The sequence below is a fragment of the Lactuca saligna genome, chromosome 8, assembly GCF_052625555.1.
Source record: "Lactuca saligna cultivar CGN05327 chromosome 8, ASM5262555v1, whole genome shotgun sequence".
In the NCBI taxonomy this organism is placed as follows: domain Eukaryota; kingdom Viridiplantae; phylum Streptophyta; class Magnoliopsida; order Asterales; family Asteraceae; genus Lactuca; species Lactuca saligna.
In genome coordinates, this window is record NC_136424.1 from 205,456,357 (window position 1) to 205,478,012 (window position 21,656).

Genomic DNA, 21,656 nt, shown 5'->3' on the forward strand with positions numbered 1-21,656 from the left:
ATTTTTATTAAAAGAGGTACTCTGATTTTTATAAAGCATAAACAAAATCGGTATTTTCTGACCGTGAAAATGGGGATGTCACATGTTCATATGCTAGACAACACCTGGTTGAAAGAGACCGAAGGGGTAGGCCAACACCCATATATGCTAGGCTGTATGTTGATATGTATGGTATGTGGTATTTGGGGAATTCACTAAGCTTCGTGCTTACAGTTTTCAGTTTTGATTTCAGGTACTTCGTTTTTTTAAAGGAAAGGAGTCGGCTCGATCGCATCGCATCACACCATGTTTTCCGCACATGAGATCTTTGGGATTACACTCTGATACGGTTTTATGATACTATGTTTTGATTATTGACACTTTGGTTTTAGCATGAGATATTATTATGAATGTTTTTATACTATTGGTTTTATGTAATAATTTAATTAAAATGAAATTTTTGGTCTTGAATTTTGGGATGTTACAGTGGTGGCAACGTTGGTGGTGGTCATGAGTGATGGTAGTGGCGACGTTAGTGGTCGTGGTTGTGGCGGTGACAGTGGTGGTGGGTGATTGTAATGGTGATGGTGGTAGTGTTGCTAGTGGTGGCGATGGTGGTGGTGGTGCAATAGCGGTGGTGGTGGAGACGACATTGGTAATGGTGGCAGCGACGGTGATGGTGGTGGCGGCGTTGGTAATGGTGGTGGGTGAAAGCGACATTGGTGGCGGCGATATTGGTAGTGGTGGGGGTGGGTGATGGTAGTGGCAGTGGTGACAACGATGGTGTCAATGATAATGGTAGTGGTCGATGGTAGCAATGGCGGCAGTAGTGGTGGTGGTGGTCGGTGGCAACGACTGTGGTGGTAATGGTGGCGGTGGTGGCGATGACAGTGGTGATGGGTGGTAGGTGGTGGTGACAAACGGTTGTGGTAGTGGTGAGGGTGGTGATGGTAATGGCGGCGGCGGTGGCAGTCGATGATGGTAATGGTGGTGATGGTAGTGTTAGTGAGTCTTCTGATAAGTACATGGGGTGTTTTGTAATCCGCCACTTTTGTTGATGAGAAGGAATGTTTTCCATCCAACTTTGGAAGGAATTCACTTTCCTCCATATGGTGTAAAGTTTATTTCATCTAGAGTAAATTACACGATTCGTCCCTAGTCAAAGTGTCAGATTACACGTTTAGTCCCTATATTCAAAAATTAACTTGGACCGTCTCTCATATAATTAAAAGTTGCATGTTTCGTCCATCATAGACAGAAAATGACTATATTGCCCTTTTCTATTTCTTTTTCGGTTTTTAAATATTTATTTACTATTTATAACTTAGAATAACTGAAATATTATGATTTATAGTTTGGTGGGGGCAACCACCTCTGACACTCCCCTATCCCTTCCCTCCCCCCCCCCCCCCCCCTTCTTCACAAGATACGTTTCCCGACACCACCATCAGCCACCTTTCCGACACCACTCTCATCTTCGGTGGTTAAATCCTAGCCATCAAAAACTATTCCTTCCCTCTTTCTGAACACGCCATACACATAAAAACATACACCAAGCCAAATTTGATTTCCAATAAAACCCACCACCCTTTACCTCCATCATTCTTATATCTCCATCTCTCCCCTGTCCTCATTTTCAGCTCGGGGAACCACCTCAGGCAGCCACCACCCTTTACCTCCAACAACCACCTGTAGTGAGCACCAAACAAAACCAAAATTAAAAAGAAACTCGCAATTAGTTCCACAAAACAAAATCGAAAATGGTTCGAGAAATTGAAATGGAATTCAAAATCCTACAGATGGTGGTCGTTGTCGCTGTAGAGTCTTCGCCGAAATCCAATGCTCATCTTATCCAACAATAACTTTTTAGTTTCAGTTTGAGAATCGAAACCCAGACTTAAGCTACATACAAATGAGATCAAAAAAATAAATTGAACACAATAACTTTAGATTCAAAGAATCAAAGAATATGGGGGGGGGGGGGGGAGGTGGTTTCCGGCGGAGGTGAATATAGTGAAATGAAATCTCAACTTCGAAATCTGCCCGTGACTTGATTTTTGAAATTCCATCTTCCAAAACCTGATTTTTAAAACACCGAATCCAAACCCAATGTATGGAATCCCAACTTCGAAATATGCTGGTGACCGACTAAGTAAAACAATGAGGGGAAGAAGACCGGTGAGAGAAGAGAGGTAAGAAAGTTGCTTCGAAGTTGGGGTGTACTCCAGATTTACAGGTAGATCTTGGGGTGATGGTTTGGGTTTCAAGTTCACATAGATGGCATGACGGTTGCCCCGACAATAAAGGTTTTCGATGGCGATTTATGTCCTCCGGTGCTCAATCAGTGTCGCCGGTGACGTTGATCGGAGTGTGGCAGTGCTCTTTAGGGTTCATAAATGGGGTTTTGGAATAAGGTGGAACAGATGAAATACACGTACCTGAGTTGAAGGTGGAGCGATGAATGTGGGTCCACATTTTTTTAAATATTTTTATATTAAAAGTAATAAACAAACTAAAAAGAAATCAAAAAAGAAATGTGGAAGGACACTATAGTCATTTTAGGTTAGGTAGGGACAAAACGTGCAAGTTTTAAACATATCAGAGACGATCCGATATAATTTTTGAAAATAATGGTAGTTATGCTGGCTTTAATAGTACAGGGATGTTTTCTGGCATAAGCCTAAAATGTGTGGAACAAAGTGTATCTTTTTTCTACACCAAATTCTTTATTTACATCCAAAAAAAACCCCGTAAGAACTTCAACCACCATCGCGTATCCACTCCCTGCCCTAACCTGTGTTCATTGCTAAATTCCCGAATTGGAAAATCGGAGTTCTGTGCGATATATATGCATTTGACCTAGAGGAAGTATGCGATGTGAAATCAAACGAACCAAGCATCGAAGAACAACCATATATATATGCTTGTGGGAGAGATGAATTTTGGCAACTATACGTTTCAAAACAAAGTGAGCAACCGACTGGTTTAGTAGAACTCCGCGAGGATCGCGCACCCATTTTAGGTACATCAGGTAGGTCAATTAAATATACGCTTAATTGTGCCCTAAGATCCCCGTTTTAGCTGATGTTTGGGACTTTTATGGAAGCAGAAACCCCATTTTTGTTACATTTGCTGTTATAGTATCTGCTTGAAATCCTTGACTGTAAAAATCTATCTTAATATGGCTTTTGTTAAAAGTATAACGTATCTGTTGTTGATATGTGTTGTTTTCTAATTTCGAGTTGGGATATTAAACCTTTCTCGGGGTTGTTTACTGCTGCACTGGAAAAGCTACATCGCCTACATGTAGTAACTGTCTTTTGCTAATATTGAATAGATACGAGTAAATATGGCAGCAACTCCCCAAAATGTTGAGATGGAAGCAGCAAAGTTCCTGCATAAGCTTATTCAGGAATCCACCGACGAGCCCACAAAATTGGCTACAAAACTACATGTGGTATGTCACATGCATGATTGTCTTCACATTTTTATCTTTTTGATTTTCATTTGAGTAATTTCTATGATAATGGTTTCTTAAATCATTAATGGATATACCCAACTCAATTGGCAGTATTGTCAATCTATTGTGCATGCATAACTGCCAAAATTTCCGTACTTGTTCAAAACTAATTAGTTGAAGATGAAAAGAACATTTTAGCAAAGCTCATGCCTACCACTTAGAAGTAAACCTGTTGAATATCCCAACTGTTTTAATATCCAAACTACAAGATGCATGATATGTAATGTTTTGCACTTTCACATTTCAGTAGTGTGCTTGGATCACTTTGTATGGTGATCCAAGTTCGAAATTCTTATGTACTTCAGCTTACAGTGCTAAACAACAATTAGTCTGAGAACTTTATGCATGGCTTGAGGGATATTAGCTTAGTTGGTAGAGCTCTGATTTTGCAAGTTATTGTCAAAGGTTGTAGAGCCAGACTTCTGTTGTAGGGAATTATCATGTCAGCATTACAACACAAATATTATATGCTATTAAATTAGGTGCACTTAACATTACACTCCAGATCCATAACAATTAACAAGTAGTAGTATAATTTGTTATCTGAGTTTATATTTCTAAAAGGGAGGGTGATCTAGGAGACACAATAAATAATTATCTGATGTTTTGTTAAATAGAGACATAAATTTCTATGTGGGACCTAAGACCTACTGAGAATGATAACATCATCTCATCCTTTTTCCTCATATCTATAAGAATGTCTAACACTTTTCCACCAAAACTTTTATCTTGACACAAGTTACTTATAAATGTTTTTTGTTGGTTATGTCTTGCTTTGTAACATTGTCTTGTCCTCTTATTTCTTTTCTTGGTTTCACAGATTTTGCAGCATATGAGATCCAGTGGAAAGGAAAATTCAATGCCATACCAAGTTATATCAAGGTAAGATCATCATCAACACCATATCTAGATATTTTAAATCCCACTTTTTATTCTTTCTGATGCTCTATTTTGATCTTCTGAAGGGCTATGGAGACAGTTATAAATCGACATGGTCTTGACATTGAGGCTTTAATGTCACAAAGACAACCGTTGACCAGTGGGAGTCAACCTGGAGATTCATCCTTATCCCAAATTGCAGGTTTGCATAGTAGTTAATTTTGTATTGTTTTAGCCTCTTCTATTTTTAGTTTTTATATTCTTGTACAATTTACAAGGATATAAATTAAATTGCAGGTCCTTCACAGCAAACTGCAGTGGAAACTGACTCCAAAAAACCTCTAACTACTGAAGACACAGCAAAAATTGCAACATTTTCAAGCAAACCATTACATGGTCCTAGCAGTGCTGGTCATGATATCTATCAAGGATCTGCAAATCAACTTAACTGTAAGTATTTGAATTTGAAGTTCTTCATGTAATCCTAAGTTTTGGTCAAATTTCTAGTGATTTTGTATGCTTAGAGTGTAGTATCTAAGTTTTTCTCTTCCTAATGGCTTCTGTTCCTATTGCTTTACATGGATTGAACCACACAAATAAGACTTAGAGTGTATAATTAGTGTAATATTAGCCATAACCATGTCACTTTGTACAGCTATGAAGAGTCATGGATCAAATGCTGGTCTCTCTGGTTCATATGAATCATCAGAACCTGGGAATCCACTATCCATGCAGTTCAGCAATTCGTATGATAACCAGACTGCTGCAATGTTGATGCATAAAACACCAGCTGGAAAGGCATTGGATCATGAAGGAGGATTTTCAAATGTGATGGCAAATGCAAGCAAGACACTTCCAGTATATGCTTTTTCTACCATTTTACCTCCTTAATGGAATCATATTTTTGTTCTGGTTGCTCTCATATAGTAAGACCTTGTAGATATTGTGTTCTCATGAGTCATTATCTTCTTTTGACAGGGTGGCATCTCAAACAATGTTGCTGAAATGGGTTTGCTTCGAAATGAAGCTTCAAGAGATACTGGAAAATTACCAGTTGTACAGGCTTCTCCAGCTGGACCTTCCATGCCTTTTAAGGAACATCATTTGAAACAGCTCAGAGCTCAATGTCTTGTATTTTTAGCCTTCAGGTTGCTCTAATGAACACTCTTAATCTTTTCATTGTTCAATATCTGATTGTTTATTCCTACTTAACCATTTTTGACATACAGGAATAACTTAATGCCTAAAAAGTTGCATCTTGAGATTGCACTGGGGAACTTCTTTTCCAAGGAAGGTAACTGCTTTTTTCCACATTTAACAAATTAATCTTTCACTATCTGAAAGACTATCATTCAGAAAACCATGTCTTGGCTGCTTTCTACAAACTTAAGATATGCAGGCATGCTATGATTCTCATGTGCCCTTTGATTTTTACAGTTTTTCAGTCCAAAATTGAAATATTTTTCAGTTTTGGTCCTTATTTCAAGGTTTCAGTGACCAAAGTCGATAGGAAGCCGTGAAATAAGGATCAAAGTTGAAAAGAAGGTTTCATTATTGGACTAAGCACGATAGAAATCAAAAAGAACATGGACTATTTTCATAATTTACTATGTTATATCTACTTCTTTACTCTGAGGTTAAGTTATGAGCTGCAATTGAAACATGTGCAAATAACAAGTGGTATTGCAGATGCATCTAGCAAAGAACACATTGACCAAAAGGGAAAAGACCAATCTTTTGGAGGCCAGAGCAGTGGATTCATTTCAGAAATGAAAGAAGGCGAAAAACTCGACAAGATGATAGATAAAAATGAGCCACCTTATGGTCTCCCTGAACATGTGGAGGGAATGAGAAATACCATGATTCCAAGAAAAATTGAGCCAGAAATGCCAGTCTTTGAAACAAAGGAACTACAGACATCTGCAATCAAAGTAGCACAATCAGACCCTATCAACATTCCACTACACGCTGATACCCAAGGAAATCGACATGGGCATAATAGTCATTTGCCAAGCTGGAAGCCTCATTCAGTAATGGAAGGTGAAAGGCACATGGTGATGGTGAAGAATGCTAATGTTCTTGAAAAGGATGTAATACTTGGTACTATTCTTTTCATAAAAGCTATAAAGATTCTACATTTTAAAGTTCTGTATTAAGAGACTTTGTTTATTGTAGCAGGAAACAATCGTGAGGGAGAAGATACTTCTGAACTAAGTACTTCACCAGCATCACCAAAGTATACTACATCTGAAAAATGGATTGCAGATTGCAAAAAGAGAAAAGTTGCTGCTGATAATAACTGGAAAGCTAAAAAGATGAAAACAGAGCAAAGGATCTCGGTTTGTGTTGAGAAGTTAAAGGTTTGCTAATATTTTAAGCTTTTCATTAATGTATCAGTTGTTGGCTAAATCTACTTGTATTTTTATGTTTCTAGGTTCATTTTTTTTGACAATTGTTATGCAGGAAACAGTTAGTTCTTCTGAAGACATTTCTGCAAAAACCAAAAGTGTCATCGAGTTAAAAAAGCTTGAACTTTTGAATCTCCAGCGTCGACTGAGGAAGTAATTTCTTTTCTTTAGCAATGTTATGAGTTGTTGTTATATTCTATCTTTAATGTTTTTAGTGATTTATATTAATTATATACTTGTTTTGTTGCAGTGATATACTGAATGATTTTTTTAGACCTATATCTAATGAGATGGATCGCTTGAAATCAATCAAGAAACATAGGATAGGAAGAAGATCAAAGCAACTCGAGAGGTATGAACAGAAGATGAAGGAAGAGAGACAAAAAAGAATTCGAGAAAGACAAAAGGATTTCTTTGGTGAACTGGAATCACACAAGTATGTATTTTGCTATAAAACATTCTGCTAACCAAACGCCCCTTAATCTTTTTCTCAACTTTTGTGAAGTTCTATAATGTGGTTCAATCACTGTTCTCTAGGGAAAGACTGGAAGATTTACATAAATATAGGAGAGAAAGGGCAAAGGGGTTTAACAAGTACGTAAGAGAGTTCCATAAAAGGAAAGAAAGACTTTATCGGGAGAAGATTGACAGAATCCAAAGGGAAAAGATCAATCTTTTAAAAATCAATGATGTGGAGGGTTATCTTCGAATGGTTAAGGTGAGCTCTGATTTTATTAATACAATTCAACAAAGATCCGAATTCAAAAAAAAAAAACTTAGAATTAAAATTGCTTTTATAGGATGCAAAATCGGATCGAGTGAAGCAACTATTGAAAGAGACTGAGAAGTATCTCCAGAAGCTTGGATCAAAGCTGAAAGAGGCAAAAGTTATCAGCAGAGCCTTTGAAGCAGATAATGGTCTAAATGATAACAGTGAATTTACTATTGAGAATGAAGACGAAACAGATCAGGCCAAGGTATGTTCTATCTTTTGTTACTTTACACTCTTATAACCTTTGTTTGCCTTTTAATATGTTATTAACAAAATATTTTTGGCTTCTACAGCATTACATGGAGAGCAATGAAAAGTACTATTTGATGGCTCATAGGTACTTCATTAACTTTTGTATTTCCTTTTTTTCCCTTTTGTAGCCCATCACTTTTTCTTGCATTAATGTAAAATAAGGCTAAATGCAAGAAATAGCTATGTTATTGCTCTTGGCTTTAATCAATTATTTTATTTTTTCAAACTCATCATCAGTTCCATGTTGCAGTGTCAAAGAACTTGTAGCAGAACAGCCAGCAACTCTCATTGGTGGAAAATTGCGAGAGTAAGTAATAAGTTGCAAAAACAATCAACAGATTTTATTTGAGAAACTGAATTTTTTTGTAATCATACTCTTTTTCTTTTATCTTATATTTATATAATATTGTTTGTCTTTAGGTATCAGATGAATGGATTACGATGGTTACTGTCACTATACAACAACCATTTGAATGGAATTCTAGCTGATGAAATGGGCCTGGGGAAAACTGTTCAGGTAGTATAAGGCTCCTTTAAAATCATTTTTTTTTTGTTTACATTTTACCCTTTTATGAGTAAGATTTGTTGTTTGTGTAGGTTATATCTTTACTGTGTTACCTAATGGAAAATAAAAATGATAGAGGGCCATTTTTGGTGGTTGTACCTTCCTCTGTTCTACCTGGATGGGAGTCAGAAATTAACTTTTGGGCTCCAACCATTAACAAAATTGTCTATTCTGGACATCCTGAGGAGCGAAGGAAGTTATTCAAGTATGAAATTTGAATTTTGTTTTTAAAAATTCTGTAAGTTCTTTAATATTACAGCTTTATTTGCATCACTGCAGGGAAAAGATAGTTCAGCAAAAGTTCAATGTTCTTTTGACAACCTACGAGTATCTCATGAACAAGCATGATAGGCCAAAACTGAGCAAGATACATTGGCATTATATTATAATTGATGAAGGGCATCGCATCAAAAATGCTTCTTGCAAGTTAAATGCTGAGTTGAAGCATTATAATAGCTCTCACAGATTGCTGTTGACTGGAACTCCTTTGCAGGTTTGAGTATGATTCTAGGCATCTTTTAGGGTTAAATGCAAGAAAAAGCAACCTGCTTTCACTGATTTCTATTACAACATTGTACTATGAAGAATTTACCAATTACAGCAGTGTAATCCAAGTAATTTTTACTGCTATAATTGGTAGATTTTTCAAAATAATGTCTAATAAGAAAAAAAATGCTGTAATCGAGTAGACTTTCAAAGTATAATGCCTTAACAAGAAATAAACAAAAGTACAACACTTTGTAACAGAAATAAATGAAAGTAGGAGTCTATAATACACAAAAAATGGAAGTACATTGCTATATCTTGTATCTATCCCTATAATTTATAAGCAGTTCACATAATTGAACAGTTCTTTGTATGAAATCTGTGTCACTTATCTAAATTTGCAGAACAATCTTGAGGAACTGTGGGCACTGCTTAACTTTCTGTTGCCAAATATTTTTAATTCGGCTGAGGATTTTTCTCAGTGGTTCAACAAACCTTTTGAAAGTAACGCAGATAACTCCCTTGAAGAAGTGAGCATTATATTATATTTAATCAATCTCTACACATTCTTGTTTAATTAATTCTTACTTAACACGAGGTTCTGCTTATTATACACAGGCTTTGCTCTCTGAGGAGGAGAATCTATTAATCATAAATCGTCTTCACCAAGTTCTCAGACCATTTGTTCTTAGGAGACTCAAACACAAGGTCTGTTTTATCCCTACAGAAACGATATTAAAGGATGTTAATGTTTTATTCTTTTTCCTGCAAATGATATATTTTTTTTAATTACTTTTGATTTGATAGGTTGAAAATGAGTTGCCTGAAAAGATAGAGAGACTTGTAAGATGCGAATCTTCTGCATATCAGAAGATATTGATGCAGAGAGTAGAAGACAATATGGGTGCATTTGGTGCTACCAAGGTTCATTTTTTGCAATAACTTTGTTTTAGGTGTCAGCTTTTGCTTTCTGGAGCATGATATTCATCCTCATTTCAAAGCACAAATTAAAATTTCAATTTCTTTCAAGACTTAATGAATAATACTTGAGTTTTGAAGCAAGAATACTATACAAAATGTATTGTTTGCATGAATTCACCAAGGCATTGGAAAATAAATTTTTTTAAATGACCAAAATAGTCTTTATTGTTTTTATAAACATGATCATTTACCAGTTTATGTTTATTTTATTTTATTTATGAAGCAAAATAAACAGATTTACTAGAAATAAAATACACAAATTTGTCATCGACACTAATCTGTTAACTTCCCATTCCAATTCCTTTGGATTCCTTCAGAACCCATGATCCAAACAGGCAAACAGGGCATAAATCATAATAAAATTCAGCTGCTTTCAGGTTGAAATTAGGTTTTTAAGGTATCTTTGCTCTAACTTTTTATCTTTCCACCAGAGTCGATCAGTGCACAATTCTGTTGTTGAGCTACGAAATATATGCAATCATCCTTACCTCAGCCAACTTCATACAGAACAGGTTGCTTTTCTCTTTCTTTCTTCTATTATCAATGCAAACTCATTGTGGAGTTGTTGATGCTGAATGTTGTTTTTGTTTCAATTTCAGGTCCATGATTTCATTCCCAAGCATTTTCTTCCTAATGTGATAAGATTTTGTGGGAAGCTTGAGATGTTAGATCGACTACTACCCAAACTAAAAGCTACAGATCATCGGGTATAATAATATCACTAATTTACCTTAATTTTCCCTTTGTAATTATCATTTTCTCTTTAGATGCTTATATTGGAAGTACAAAATGCAGGTTCTTCTGTTTTCAACAATGACTAGGCTGCTTGATGTGATGGAGGATTATTTATATTATAAACAGTACAAGTACCTTCGCCTTGATGGACATACAAGTGGTGGTGATCGTGGCTCCTTAATTGACCAGTTTAACAAACCTGGATCTCCATTTTTCATATTCCTTCTCAGGTAATCAACATTTTGTTGTATTCTATTTAAAAAAAAAAAATTCTATTTCTTATTCCATATATCCTTTTTTATTTCATAGTATACGTGCTGGAGGCGTTGGAGTGAATCTTCAAGCTGCTGATACAGTTATCATTTTCGACACCGATTGGAACCCACAGGCAATATATACTTAAAAAAAAACAATTATTCTAATTTAATAGTAATTTGTATTTTCTCTTATGCTTAATGGTTTTATGTTCATGTGTGTGGTTAGGTTGATCTGCAAGCACAGGCTAGAGCTCACAGAATTGGTCAGAAGAAGGAGGTGCTTGTTCTTCGGTTAGAAACGGTATGTTGACCTCACATTCACATCACTACTTGGGAATCTTTTAGGTTAACATGTCTGCTTTTAAAGTACATTTCAACTCATTAAAAATGTGTTGATCATGTAAGGTTAAATCTGTTGAAGAACAAGTTAGAGCTTCAGCTGAGCATAAACTTGGAGTTGCTAATCAGAGCATTACTGCTGGCTTCTTTGACAATAACACAAGGTAGTTTTTGTTACTTTTATCGAGTATACATGTAGTTATACACACACAATCACACACATGACCTGTACATGTTATTTATGTGGTTGATTGGATCATAGTGCTGAAGATCGAAGAGAATACTTGGAGGCCCTGCTGCGTGAATGTAAGAAAGAGGAAGCTGCTCCTGTTTTGAATGATGATGGTCTTAATGATCTTATAGCCAGGAGGTTAGCATATTACATTAATATTCTCAAGATTGACACCATAATATAAAACACAGTAAAATCAAACTAACCAAACTAATAACAGGATGAAAAACCGAACAGATCAATCACCTTTGCTGGAATATGTAAATTATCAACAAACCAGATAGAATATTAGCAGTAGCAATCCTCTCTTTTTTGTTTGTAATCATCATATTAGTAGATGTGAAACAGAAGGCAAATCTGTAGACCAATCTGAGGAATCAGACGAGGAAAATGATTGTGGAAACTCTATGATGAAGTTTGGTTATAGAGAAGAATAAAAGACCTAATTGTTTTTCTAAAATGAAATCATATATAGGCAAATATGAGCATCTATAAACTCTAATAGAGTAACTTTCATAAATACAATCAATACAATAAAGGAAACACTATCTTGATATTCTTCAATAATACAATAAATAATTACAACAAAGGAAACAAAATCTTCTTGATATTCTTCACATACCAAAATAGTTGATCAAAATATTGCCATGACATACCATAATTATTAAGAGAAAAAGGGATCAGAAACAAAGTGAGGAAGTGAATTATTTGATAGAACAAGATGCAAAAGGCTTATCCTAACTGAAATTCATAACATAACCTGCTAATTATATAATTTATGTGTATTCGTGATGTGGAAATGTGGTAAAAAATTAACCATTTACTTTGTTGAGCACTATGGTAAAAATCTTTTTGCATGCATTAACATAAGCATCCAAATGAAAACCGGTTCTTATTAAACCATTATGATTGACAACTTTTTGAAATGCCATTTATTGTATGTGTGGCCAACTGATGTTAGTTAAATTTAAATAGTCGAGTAACTTTGATTTTCAGAAATTTCAATCTTAAATATGCTGTGGTATTTATTCATACTTGTAATTTTGATGATGGCAGTGAGTCTGAAATTGACGTATTTGAGGAACTCGATAAAAAAAGGCAGGAAGAAGAGATGGTATACCCTTTTTACATTGAATGCTCTTCAATCTATTTTCCTTCAACCTAGAAAAAGGCATCCTGCATTTGTCTGTTCAGTTTGATTAATAATAATATGTAAAATTGTGCAGGCTCTGTGGAAACAGGTGGTATCAGAACAAGGGGGGACAAGTGATGAAGTCACACCTCCCCTTCCTTCAAGACTTGTAACAGAAGATGAAATGAAATCATTCTGTGAAGCTATGAAGGCAATTGAAGTTCCAAAACCAGTTGTTATACCTGGCTATGGAGGTAAAAGGAAGAGTGAGCTTGGGAACTTGGACACACATAATTATGGAAGAGGAAAACGAGCAAGGGAGGTTTGTTCTCCTCAACTTATATATATATATTTTGATGCATTTTGTTGTTTGAATCCCTGTTATAATTTTTTGTTGCTACTTTACCTAGGTGCGTTCTTATGAGGAGCAATGGACAGAAGATGAATTTGAGAAAATGTGTCAAGTTGAAGCACCAGAGTCACCAAACACCACCAAGGAAGAAGGGGAGTTGGCTGGTGGTGTCAGTGTCACAACTAGTGAATCTGGCATGGTTATTGGTGCAGAAGGCACAGGGTTGCCAAACATACAACACCCAATGCAACCTCCTCCACCTGCAGCTTTTTCAGTTCAACAAATCGGGGCAAGTCCACCGATGAAACGTGGTCGTGGAAGGCCGCCTAAAAAGAAACTCCCTGGAATTGGAGTTCCACCTCCAATGGCGGCTCTTCAGGTTTCTCCGTTACCTGTTCCTCCACCTCTTCATCCGATTGGTTTACAGATTGCTGCTCCTCCTCCTCCTAGTGTTGCTACCCCTTCTGTTCCCAAGTCAACCCCCTCTGATGGTGGTCAGCCAACTGTTACTTTGCCTTCTGCTGCCCTGTCTGTGCCACCTGGTTTTCAGCCACCAGCCGGTCATCCTCCTGGCTTTCAGCCAACAGTCGCACCTCCTCCTGGTTATAAACCACTCACCTCCCCCCCTCCGGGCTATCAGCCAATCACCACCACCCCTCCTGGTTATCAACCAATAGCCACACCTACACCCACAGCCACTCCTCCACCCCCCGGATTCCAACCTAAAATCAGTCCACCTCCTCAGGCCACCACCATCACTCCTTTATCTACCTCTACCCTCCCTCCTAGTTCTCAACCAACAACCACCATGACTCCTCCCAACCAGAATATCCCACCGAGTAATCCCACTCCTAGCACTCTTTCAACCCCTACATTACCCGTTTCAATCCCAGTGTTCTCTCCATCCTCTCATGACTCAGAGTCTGCTGTATCTCCATCAGTGACACCTGGGAGTGGTAGGGGTAGGGGTAGAGGTAGGGGTCGGGGTCGGGGTAGACCACGAGGTAGAGGTAGAGGCCGTGGTCAAATAATTGGAAGTAGTGGAGTTGATGAGGCTGAGGCTGAGCCACAGCCACAGCCACAGCCACAGCCACAGCCACAACATACAGTTACAAAGCAACATCATGTGGTATTAGCTATGCCAGGTCTTCGGACATCTTCTCTAATCAACATGTCAGAAACACTTCCCTCCACCACCAATGAGCCTCCAGTTTCCACCTCAACTGCTGTTAGTAACACTCCAGCAGCAGCTCCAGGGACTGTTAGTATACCTGCTGTAACAGTAACACCACCCCCTTCTGAAACTTCTAAATCTGATATACCAATACCAGAACCATCTCTCCCTGTTGAATCTCTACCTACATCTTCTACTTTGCCGGAAGTCAGTCAGGCTGTGCCGGATACTGATGTGGGGGCTACACCACCACCACCGCCAGTTTCTGTTGATTCTCAGGTCACCGAGCTTCAAACTACGAGTGCTCAGGCAGCCGCTCCAGTTACCACTGAGCCTGAAACAGCCACCCCAGTTGCCACCGGGGTTGAAGAATTGAGTTCTCCAGCATCCATCACGACACCACCACCGCCACCGGTGTCTGTTGTTGCTCAGGCCACTGAGCTTGGAACTTTGAGTTCTCCGGCAGCCACCTTAGTTGGTACTCCGGAACCCACCACACTTGTCACCGCCCCAGTTGGTACTCTGGCAGTCACCCCACTTGTCACCACTCCAGTTAGTACTCCGGCAGCCGCCCCACTTGTTGGTACTCCGGCGGCCACCCCACTTGTCACCACCTCAGTTGGTACTCCGGCAGCCACTCCACTTGTCACCACTCCAGTTGGTATTCCATCAGCCACCCCAGTTAGTACTCCGGCAGTCACTCCACTTGTTGATACTCCGGTAGCCGCCCCAGCTAGTACTCTGGAAGCCACCTCACTTGTCACCACCTCAGTTGGTACTCCGGCGGCCACTCCAGTTGGTATTCCATCAGCCACCCCAGTTAGTACTCCGGCAGCCACTCCACTTGTTGCTACTCCGGTAGCCACCCCAGCTAGTACTCCGGCAGCCACCCCACTTGTTGATACTCCGGCAGCCACCCCACTTGTTGATACTCCGGTAGCTACCCCAATTGAATCTCCTTCTGAATCTGCACCGAAACAAGGGAGAGGAAGAGGAAGGAAGGTTCAAAGTAGACCGGAGGCACCGCGTCGCAGGGAAAGGAGGAAACTGGACACAGTAGAAGCTCAGGAGCAAAAACCTAATGAACCACCACAGAAAAGGACACGAGCCTCTTCTAGTAGAAAAACTGTTGCTACAAGAAGTATGTTAAGAAATGAAGCTCAGAAGATGATGGACATGGATGATGATGATCAGTCCACCCAAGCTGCTTCTAAGTTAGCTGAAACACCACTCAAAGATTCCCCAGATGTGAAACAACAGTCAAGCAATGTAGCTGATACCATAAATCTCCATGGGGAGAAGATCGAGAAACAAAAAGACGTTTCAGAGGCAACTGAATCACAATCAATGACTGATGATGCTGTTGAAAATACCAAGTCCAAGGAAGATTCGGATTCCAAAAAACTAATGGAGGTAATCTCTCTCTCTCTCTCTCTCTCTCTCTCTCTCATGCCATTTTTGGGTCTAACAACTGTTATGTGTTTTAAGGTTGCTCTCACTTGTGTAGCTAATATCATTAACGATTCGTGCAGGTTGAAAGTGAGTCAAAATCAGAGACTCAGTCTAAACCCTCTGAAGAAGTTGAAATTAATCAGCCTCAAAAAGATGAGGGCTTGAAGGCAGAAACAGAGTGCAGTGCTTCAGAAGATGGTGGCAAGGTTAATAGAATGCATTTAATAATACATACATATATATATATATATATATATATATATATATATATATATATATATATATATATATATATATATATGTAATAGTAATATCTATCTGGTCTTAGTGGTTTGATGATTTATGGATTTACAGAATGAAGAGAAAGATCCTGTAATCAAGGATGGAGACACCCTGACTCTGGAGGCTAATCCTCCTGCTGTTGAAGAAAGTGTTACTGATTCTGTGCAGAAGTCACCATCTCTTGATATGCAGATTCAAACTGAGGCCACGTCATCTAAAGATGTGGAGGATACCAACAAGACATCACCACAGGTTCATTTATTTAGTTTTTAAGGCTCATCATGTACAGAAATTCCCAAAAGGATTATGTTTAAATCATACCTATAATCTGTTCTTTCAGGGTAAAGGGGATGATGACATTGAAATTGAAAGAAATAATAATGATACAGATGTTAAACCCACTGAAAAGGTTGATGATGCTTCCCAGAAAGAAAGTGAATCCGGTGTGATTAAGGAGGATGTGTCTGAAGCTGAAGCACTTCCTGTCATTACAGTAAGCCAAAATTTCCTTGTTGAGTTTCTCAGTTTATGTTTCATGTTTAAAAAAAATGAAAGAATTCAATGTGTTTTAATTGGGTTTCTTCTACGTATGTGTATTGTGTAGGAGGGGGATAAAGAAGAAGAGCAAGAGAAATCTTGTGAAAAGATGGAGGATGAACAACTTCCTCCCATGGTGGTGGAAACGGAAGCCAAACCTTGTGAAGATGATGACAATGATAACAAGAAGCAGGAGGAAGATGATGCTCAAATTGAAACACCAAATGAATCAGAGAAAGAGAAAGAGAAACAAGAAGAAGGTTCCACTGAAAATGGTCTGAATAAATTGGGGACAACACAGGAAGCAGATGAACAAAATGATCCAACTATTAAAACACAACAAGAACAAGACCAAAATGATGACTAGTAGACTAAGGCTAAACTATTATTATTGTTATTATTATTATTCTATGAACAAAAAGATCAAAGTGTTTGTTAGGTGTGTGTAATTATAATTATAGCTGTTTAGCTTTGCTTGTATTATTGTACCAGTCTCATTTTGGCATATGATTTTATCAAGGTTAAATATTTATATCAACATGATAATTAATATCCAACACGTCATAAATTAGTTTTCTATTTACGTAATTGGATCCTTTATTTCGTTATAACTTATAAATTTATAATACAAATTCTTAATCATCAGTTTCTCAAATGAACCCTTTGCTAAGGTGTTACGGATCCTTTGTTGATCATCAAAATATGGGACATGTATGTGAAACGTAATTTCTATTTGTATTTGTAAAATATTTCTAAACCTTTTCCTCTCTTCATCATGATAGGGTATGAAGATTTAGTTAGCATTGAAAACAAATGCCAACCTTATCCATATGTGAATGATCAATAAGCTGCATTTCGCCCTCACTTTACCCCTTTCTGTTGAAATAAGAAAATGTGGTCGCTATCTCTACAACAAAAATCGACAATGCTTAAGGTTTATTCCCCTTTAAAGATAGATCCCTCCGACATTAGGATCCTAACAATAGCCAAAGTTAAAGGGTCAAAGAATACTAAGAAACAATGCAATTTAGGATCCATTATTGCCAATTGCCATGCAGCAAAATTTTCATATTAATACACCAAAGCTTTTAATTTTTTTTTTTTTTTTTTTTTTTTTTTTTTTTTTTTTTTTTTTTTTTTTATGTTTTTAAACTAAAAACATTACAAAATACAAACCAACTGTCTGTGACACCCATGTGTCGACTATCACAATTTTCAAAAACTTTCCTTTCTGCATCGCCTATGGATGTAACGTCTTCATGTTGCATCCCAAACAATAATACAATTTGATTGTCAGTTGAAAGTATAAATATGTTATTTTATAGAAACAAAACAGAAAAAGTCAGTAAGTGTCTGAATTAAAGCTGTGAAAGTAAAATAATCACGATTACCATTTTGTTCAACTGATGCATATGCATTTGGTGAAGTTGGGCTTCTAATACTTGATTAACAGGGAATCAAGAAATTCTAATAGTCCCAAGCTTTGTTGGCCAATGTGTCCCATGAGTAATTCGTGCTTGAAGTTGTAAATGTCGATTAGTATTCGAACCAACAACTTCATGCACAACTTAATCATAAAGACACATTGGCCTCCATAGCCTGGGTCTATAAGAATATCTTGATACCTTGTCAATAAAGTATAAAAAAATAACACTTCACCACATCAAGGTTTGCCTCTCCAAATTGCTCTTCTTGAAGGCTCAACATTCAAACTTGCAATAGTGGAAACAATTATAAGAGAAAAACTAAGGAAATATCGTGATTTTAAGACCATTTTAAGAGAAACAAATTTTGTTTGATGGTCTCCATAGATGAAGATGAATGAAATGAAGTATATATATAGAGAGAGTAGAAGCAACGAACTTTTCCACAATTGTTGTCATTATCAAACTAAATGATTAAAAAATAAACCTTCTATCTTTCTTCCCTGCCACTTAACCAAGTTTTTTCTATAAAACATTCAATATTGTAAAGGAAATTTCGTAGAAAACAATGGTAAATTGAACCTAAGATTGGTTTGGTTCGATTTTATACTATATTGTTATACCAATTTGTGTTAGGAAACTATTATATGGAAATGGTTCACCATGAGTGGAACCAACTACCAAACAACACCAACTACAGTTGACATTTTGATGCAACCTATTTGTCTCACATTTGTTTATACCTTGTCCAAAAGTTTGATTTTTAAAATAAATAGATGAGGCAACGAACTCTATATTTCTAACTATTAAATGTAAAACATATTATAATATTATCGAAATAAACATGTTGCATTCTGTAATATTCGATTTCAAAATAAAAAACCATTAAACTTTTGATAGATAAACAACTATTACCACTAAGATATGAATTAACGCAAGTTTTAAAGCTTTCAAGCAACATAAATGTTATTAATGTATTTTTTTCATATATATATATATATATATATATATATATATATATATATATATATATATATATATATATATATATATATATATATATATATATATATATATACTAGCCGTTACCCGCGCACAGCTGCGGGGACAAATAGCTTCTTTCAACGATATTTTTTTAAGAAAAATGTTATGTTCCAAAAGAAAGTTCATGTCGTGGGTGAGAGGAATGACGGTAGTCGTGATAGTGGTTAGTTGAAAGCGAAAGGAGGCAGAGTGGCTGTGGTGGTGGTTATACTATCTTGGTTACTGGTTAGGTTCTTCGAGAGAGTGTGCGTATATTTCTTACTTTGAAGGGATTACGAAGATAGATATTATGAGATGACTTGTTACCAATGTGAGAGAAGAGATCTTCTATAAATTGTTGACATTGACCGCTTCAAATGGCTGAAGTGTTGAGATTGACGGGTTCAATTTGCAAATGAATTCTTCTATTAATTTGATACGAGATTTTTAGGGGATAAAGGATAGGATTAAAGTTTTAATATTATTATATTATAAATAGGTTGTACTTCAAGCTTAATAGTTTGGACGTCTTAAAAAAATAATATTATTATATTTAATCTATTTATAGAAATAGTTAGATTTCTTTTATAAGTAGTAAAGATATATATATATATATATATATATATATATATATATATATATATATATATATATATATTCAAGTTCATTTGAGACCATGTTAATTTTGTGAAACAGTGAGATCAAATCTAAAAATAATTTTAAAATGCAAAATAAAAGGAAAAAATCCAAAAATTCTTTTTTTAATTATTGTTTTTGGAACTTTATTTAACTAAAAAAAAATTACGGTTTTTTTGTGTGTACATATTCTAATATGTGTTGAGAGAAAAACTTGAGACACACTTGAATAAACGTTAGAACAAGTATAGTTGCGGAATTAGTTAATCTCAAAGGATCTAAAAGCTCAACAATAATAAGTTAACGAGTTAGATAGTTAGATAATTAGTTGCGGAAATGTAAGAAAGTATAAATGACAGCAGGTGATATATCAAGTAAACACATAAGTTGATTCATAACATGGAATGCATTCAAACCAAGTTAGTGAGTGTGATCAAGCTTAGTGATAAAGTCACTAATGACTTGCTCCGAAGAGAAGTAATTAGCAGTTAGGTTCGAGAGGATTTAGAGAGTAAGAAAGATATAAGATGCGTAAGAGAAATGTAATTGATATACTTGAAGATAGTTCAGATTGATAGATGTTTTTTATTTCATGGAAAAAGTGAGCTCTATATATAGAGTCTCAAGAATTACATTTTATCCACTCTCTAAGAGTAGCCATGCAAGGCATGCTGGACAATAGAGAGTATTACAGAAAGGATAGATAAAATTAAACTAAGTAAAGTAAGTAAGACTGCGGTTGGATAGATGACTTCAGATGAGGCTGCTGATGAGACCTTGACTGCGGATCCTTGTGGGTTGCGGTAGACTAAGTTAAGAGGGTCACTTTATGCTTCAACAATTCCCCCCTAAGTGATCTCTTTAACTTTTTCTTCACTTATCAAGTGTAAGGAACTTGATTAGAATCCACCAAAAGTTCCTGATATTTTCCAACCAGGTAATCCTTCTTAAAATCTCGAACCTGACTTCGGCAGTCGTGTGTTTTGATTTTTCTACTGCGGTTCGACAGATTTCAAGCTGCTTCCTTGTAAGACGATTCACGAAGATCATGGGAATGAAGTATTTGACCTGATCGATCTTCCTTTTTGAAGATGACTCCAAGTTCAGGGAAGTTTGTTGCACCTAGGGATCTTTCTTGATAACCTTCAGTAGGCATTGGTGCAGGATCTAGTGGTGGTAGATCGAACTTCTTGGCAAGGGTTGGGTGGATGTCCGCATTAATCTTTGTGAAGTCGCAGACGGTTTCCTTCAGAAAATGCTTGCCTTTTCAAATGCTATCTTCATTTTAGGATACTTTTCACACTTGTTTTGGAACACCTTTGCTATAAGAAAGACTTCTTCTGGGTTCATACAGGGGAAATCAGCGTGGTGCGGAAGTAGTCCTGATTCCTTCTTGTGAGTGTATTGGATGAAGTCAACTTTCATGAATTTGCGGGGCTTGAAGTTCTTGACTGCGGATGGTCTGTCATTAGACTAGATTTTCTCTATGGAAGAGGCATGTTTGGCATATAATCGATTGAGTCTTTTGAATTTCATGGGTAGTCTTTTGTGATCTGGTAGGCTCTGGTCAAACTACTCAAATACTGTGAAGTATTTAACATTTGGGGATATTGGAACATCCCAGTAGCCATCAGGAGGGGGTTTAACATAAGTGAGATATGGTTTGTAGTCATCGTCCAACAGTCTGCGGTGGGGATTGATCCAAGAGTTTGTCAAGGATTCATCTATGACAGTGTCGAAACCGCATTCTCTCCATATGAGCTCAGCAAATTTAGCTACTTTCCAGTCAGCTTTCTTCTATTTGGTGACGGGAGAGTCATTTGAGTTTGGAGATGACATGTGATCCGCTAGATTCTTGAAGTGAGGGGGAGTCTTAGGTCGTTCAGGAGAGGGAATGATTTTTTGTTGCGGTGGGGGAGACTGATTGCTTGGACTCTTGTGAGGAGATGGTTTCGGTAACGGTTGCGGTGAAGGAATTTTATGAGAAGCACTTTTGGATTGATGATCTTCTTCATAGTGTTCTTCTTCATGATGGTGTCCTTCACTTCCCCCTCTTGAGGAGTTCAAACCCATAGACTTCTCAAGCCATTGTTTGAGACCATCGACCTTGGCACACACCTCCTTAAATTGAGCTTTAAGAACATCAACCAGTTGCTGATTGTTTGGGATGGCAGTGTTGAAGAGAAGCCGATGAATCTCCTTTGTGAGTAGTTAAAAAGATATTATAATGACACTTATA

At 36.9% G+C, this 21,656-nt stretch overlaps 1 protein-coding gene across 1 annotated transcript; it reads left to right on the forward strand.

Annotated features, from left to right (window-relative positions):
* The first annotated feature begins 2,728 nt into the window (after positions 1-2,728).
* Positions 2,729-16,872, forward strand: SYD (P-loop containing nucleoside triphosphate hydrolases superfamily protein). The gene is made up of 36 exons (XM_078967279.1): positions 2,729-3,010; positions 3,317-3,436; positions 4,320-4,381; positions 4,465-4,580; positions 4,676-4,828; positions 5,034-5,236; positions 5,357-5,526; positions 5,608-5,672; positions 6,068-6,478; positions 6,554-6,738; positions 6,842-6,939; positions 7,037-7,222; positions 7,324-7,504; positions 7,587-7,763; positions 7,852-7,895; positions 8,061-8,117; positions 8,231-8,327; positions 8,408-8,580; positions 8,655-8,868; positions 9,266-9,391; positions 9,480-9,569; positions 9,669-9,785; positions 10,274-10,354; positions 10,442-10,549; positions 10,638-10,807; positions 10,887-10,965; positions 11,061-11,135; positions 11,240-11,337; positions 11,436-11,543; positions 12,462-12,519; positions 12,632-12,859; positions 12,948-15,476; positions 15,596-15,721; positions 15,870-16,049; positions 16,138-16,290; positions 16,402-16,872. Exons 2-36 carry the CDS (start codon positions 3,329-3,331, stop codon positions 16,699-16,701), a joined length of 7,326 nt encoding a protein of 2,441 aa, XP_078823405.1. The 5' UTR covers positions 2,729-3,010; positions 3,317-3,328; the 3' UTR covers positions 16,702-16,872.
* The last annotated feature ends 4,784 nt before the right edge of the window (positions 16,873-21,656 follow it).

Coding starts and splice junctions, on each gene's coding strand:
- SYD (XM_078967279.1), top strand. CDS start 3,329: ATGGCAGCAACTCCCCAAAATGTTGAGATGGAAGCAGCAAAGTTCCTG. Junction 3,437..4,319: donor TGGCTACAAAACTACATGTG/GTATGTCACATG, acceptor TTGGTTTCACAG/ATTTTGCAGCATATGAGATC. Junction 4,829..5,033: donor ATCTGCAAATCAACTTAACT/GTAAGTATTTGA, acceptor CACTTTGTACAG/CTATGAAGAGTCATGGATCA.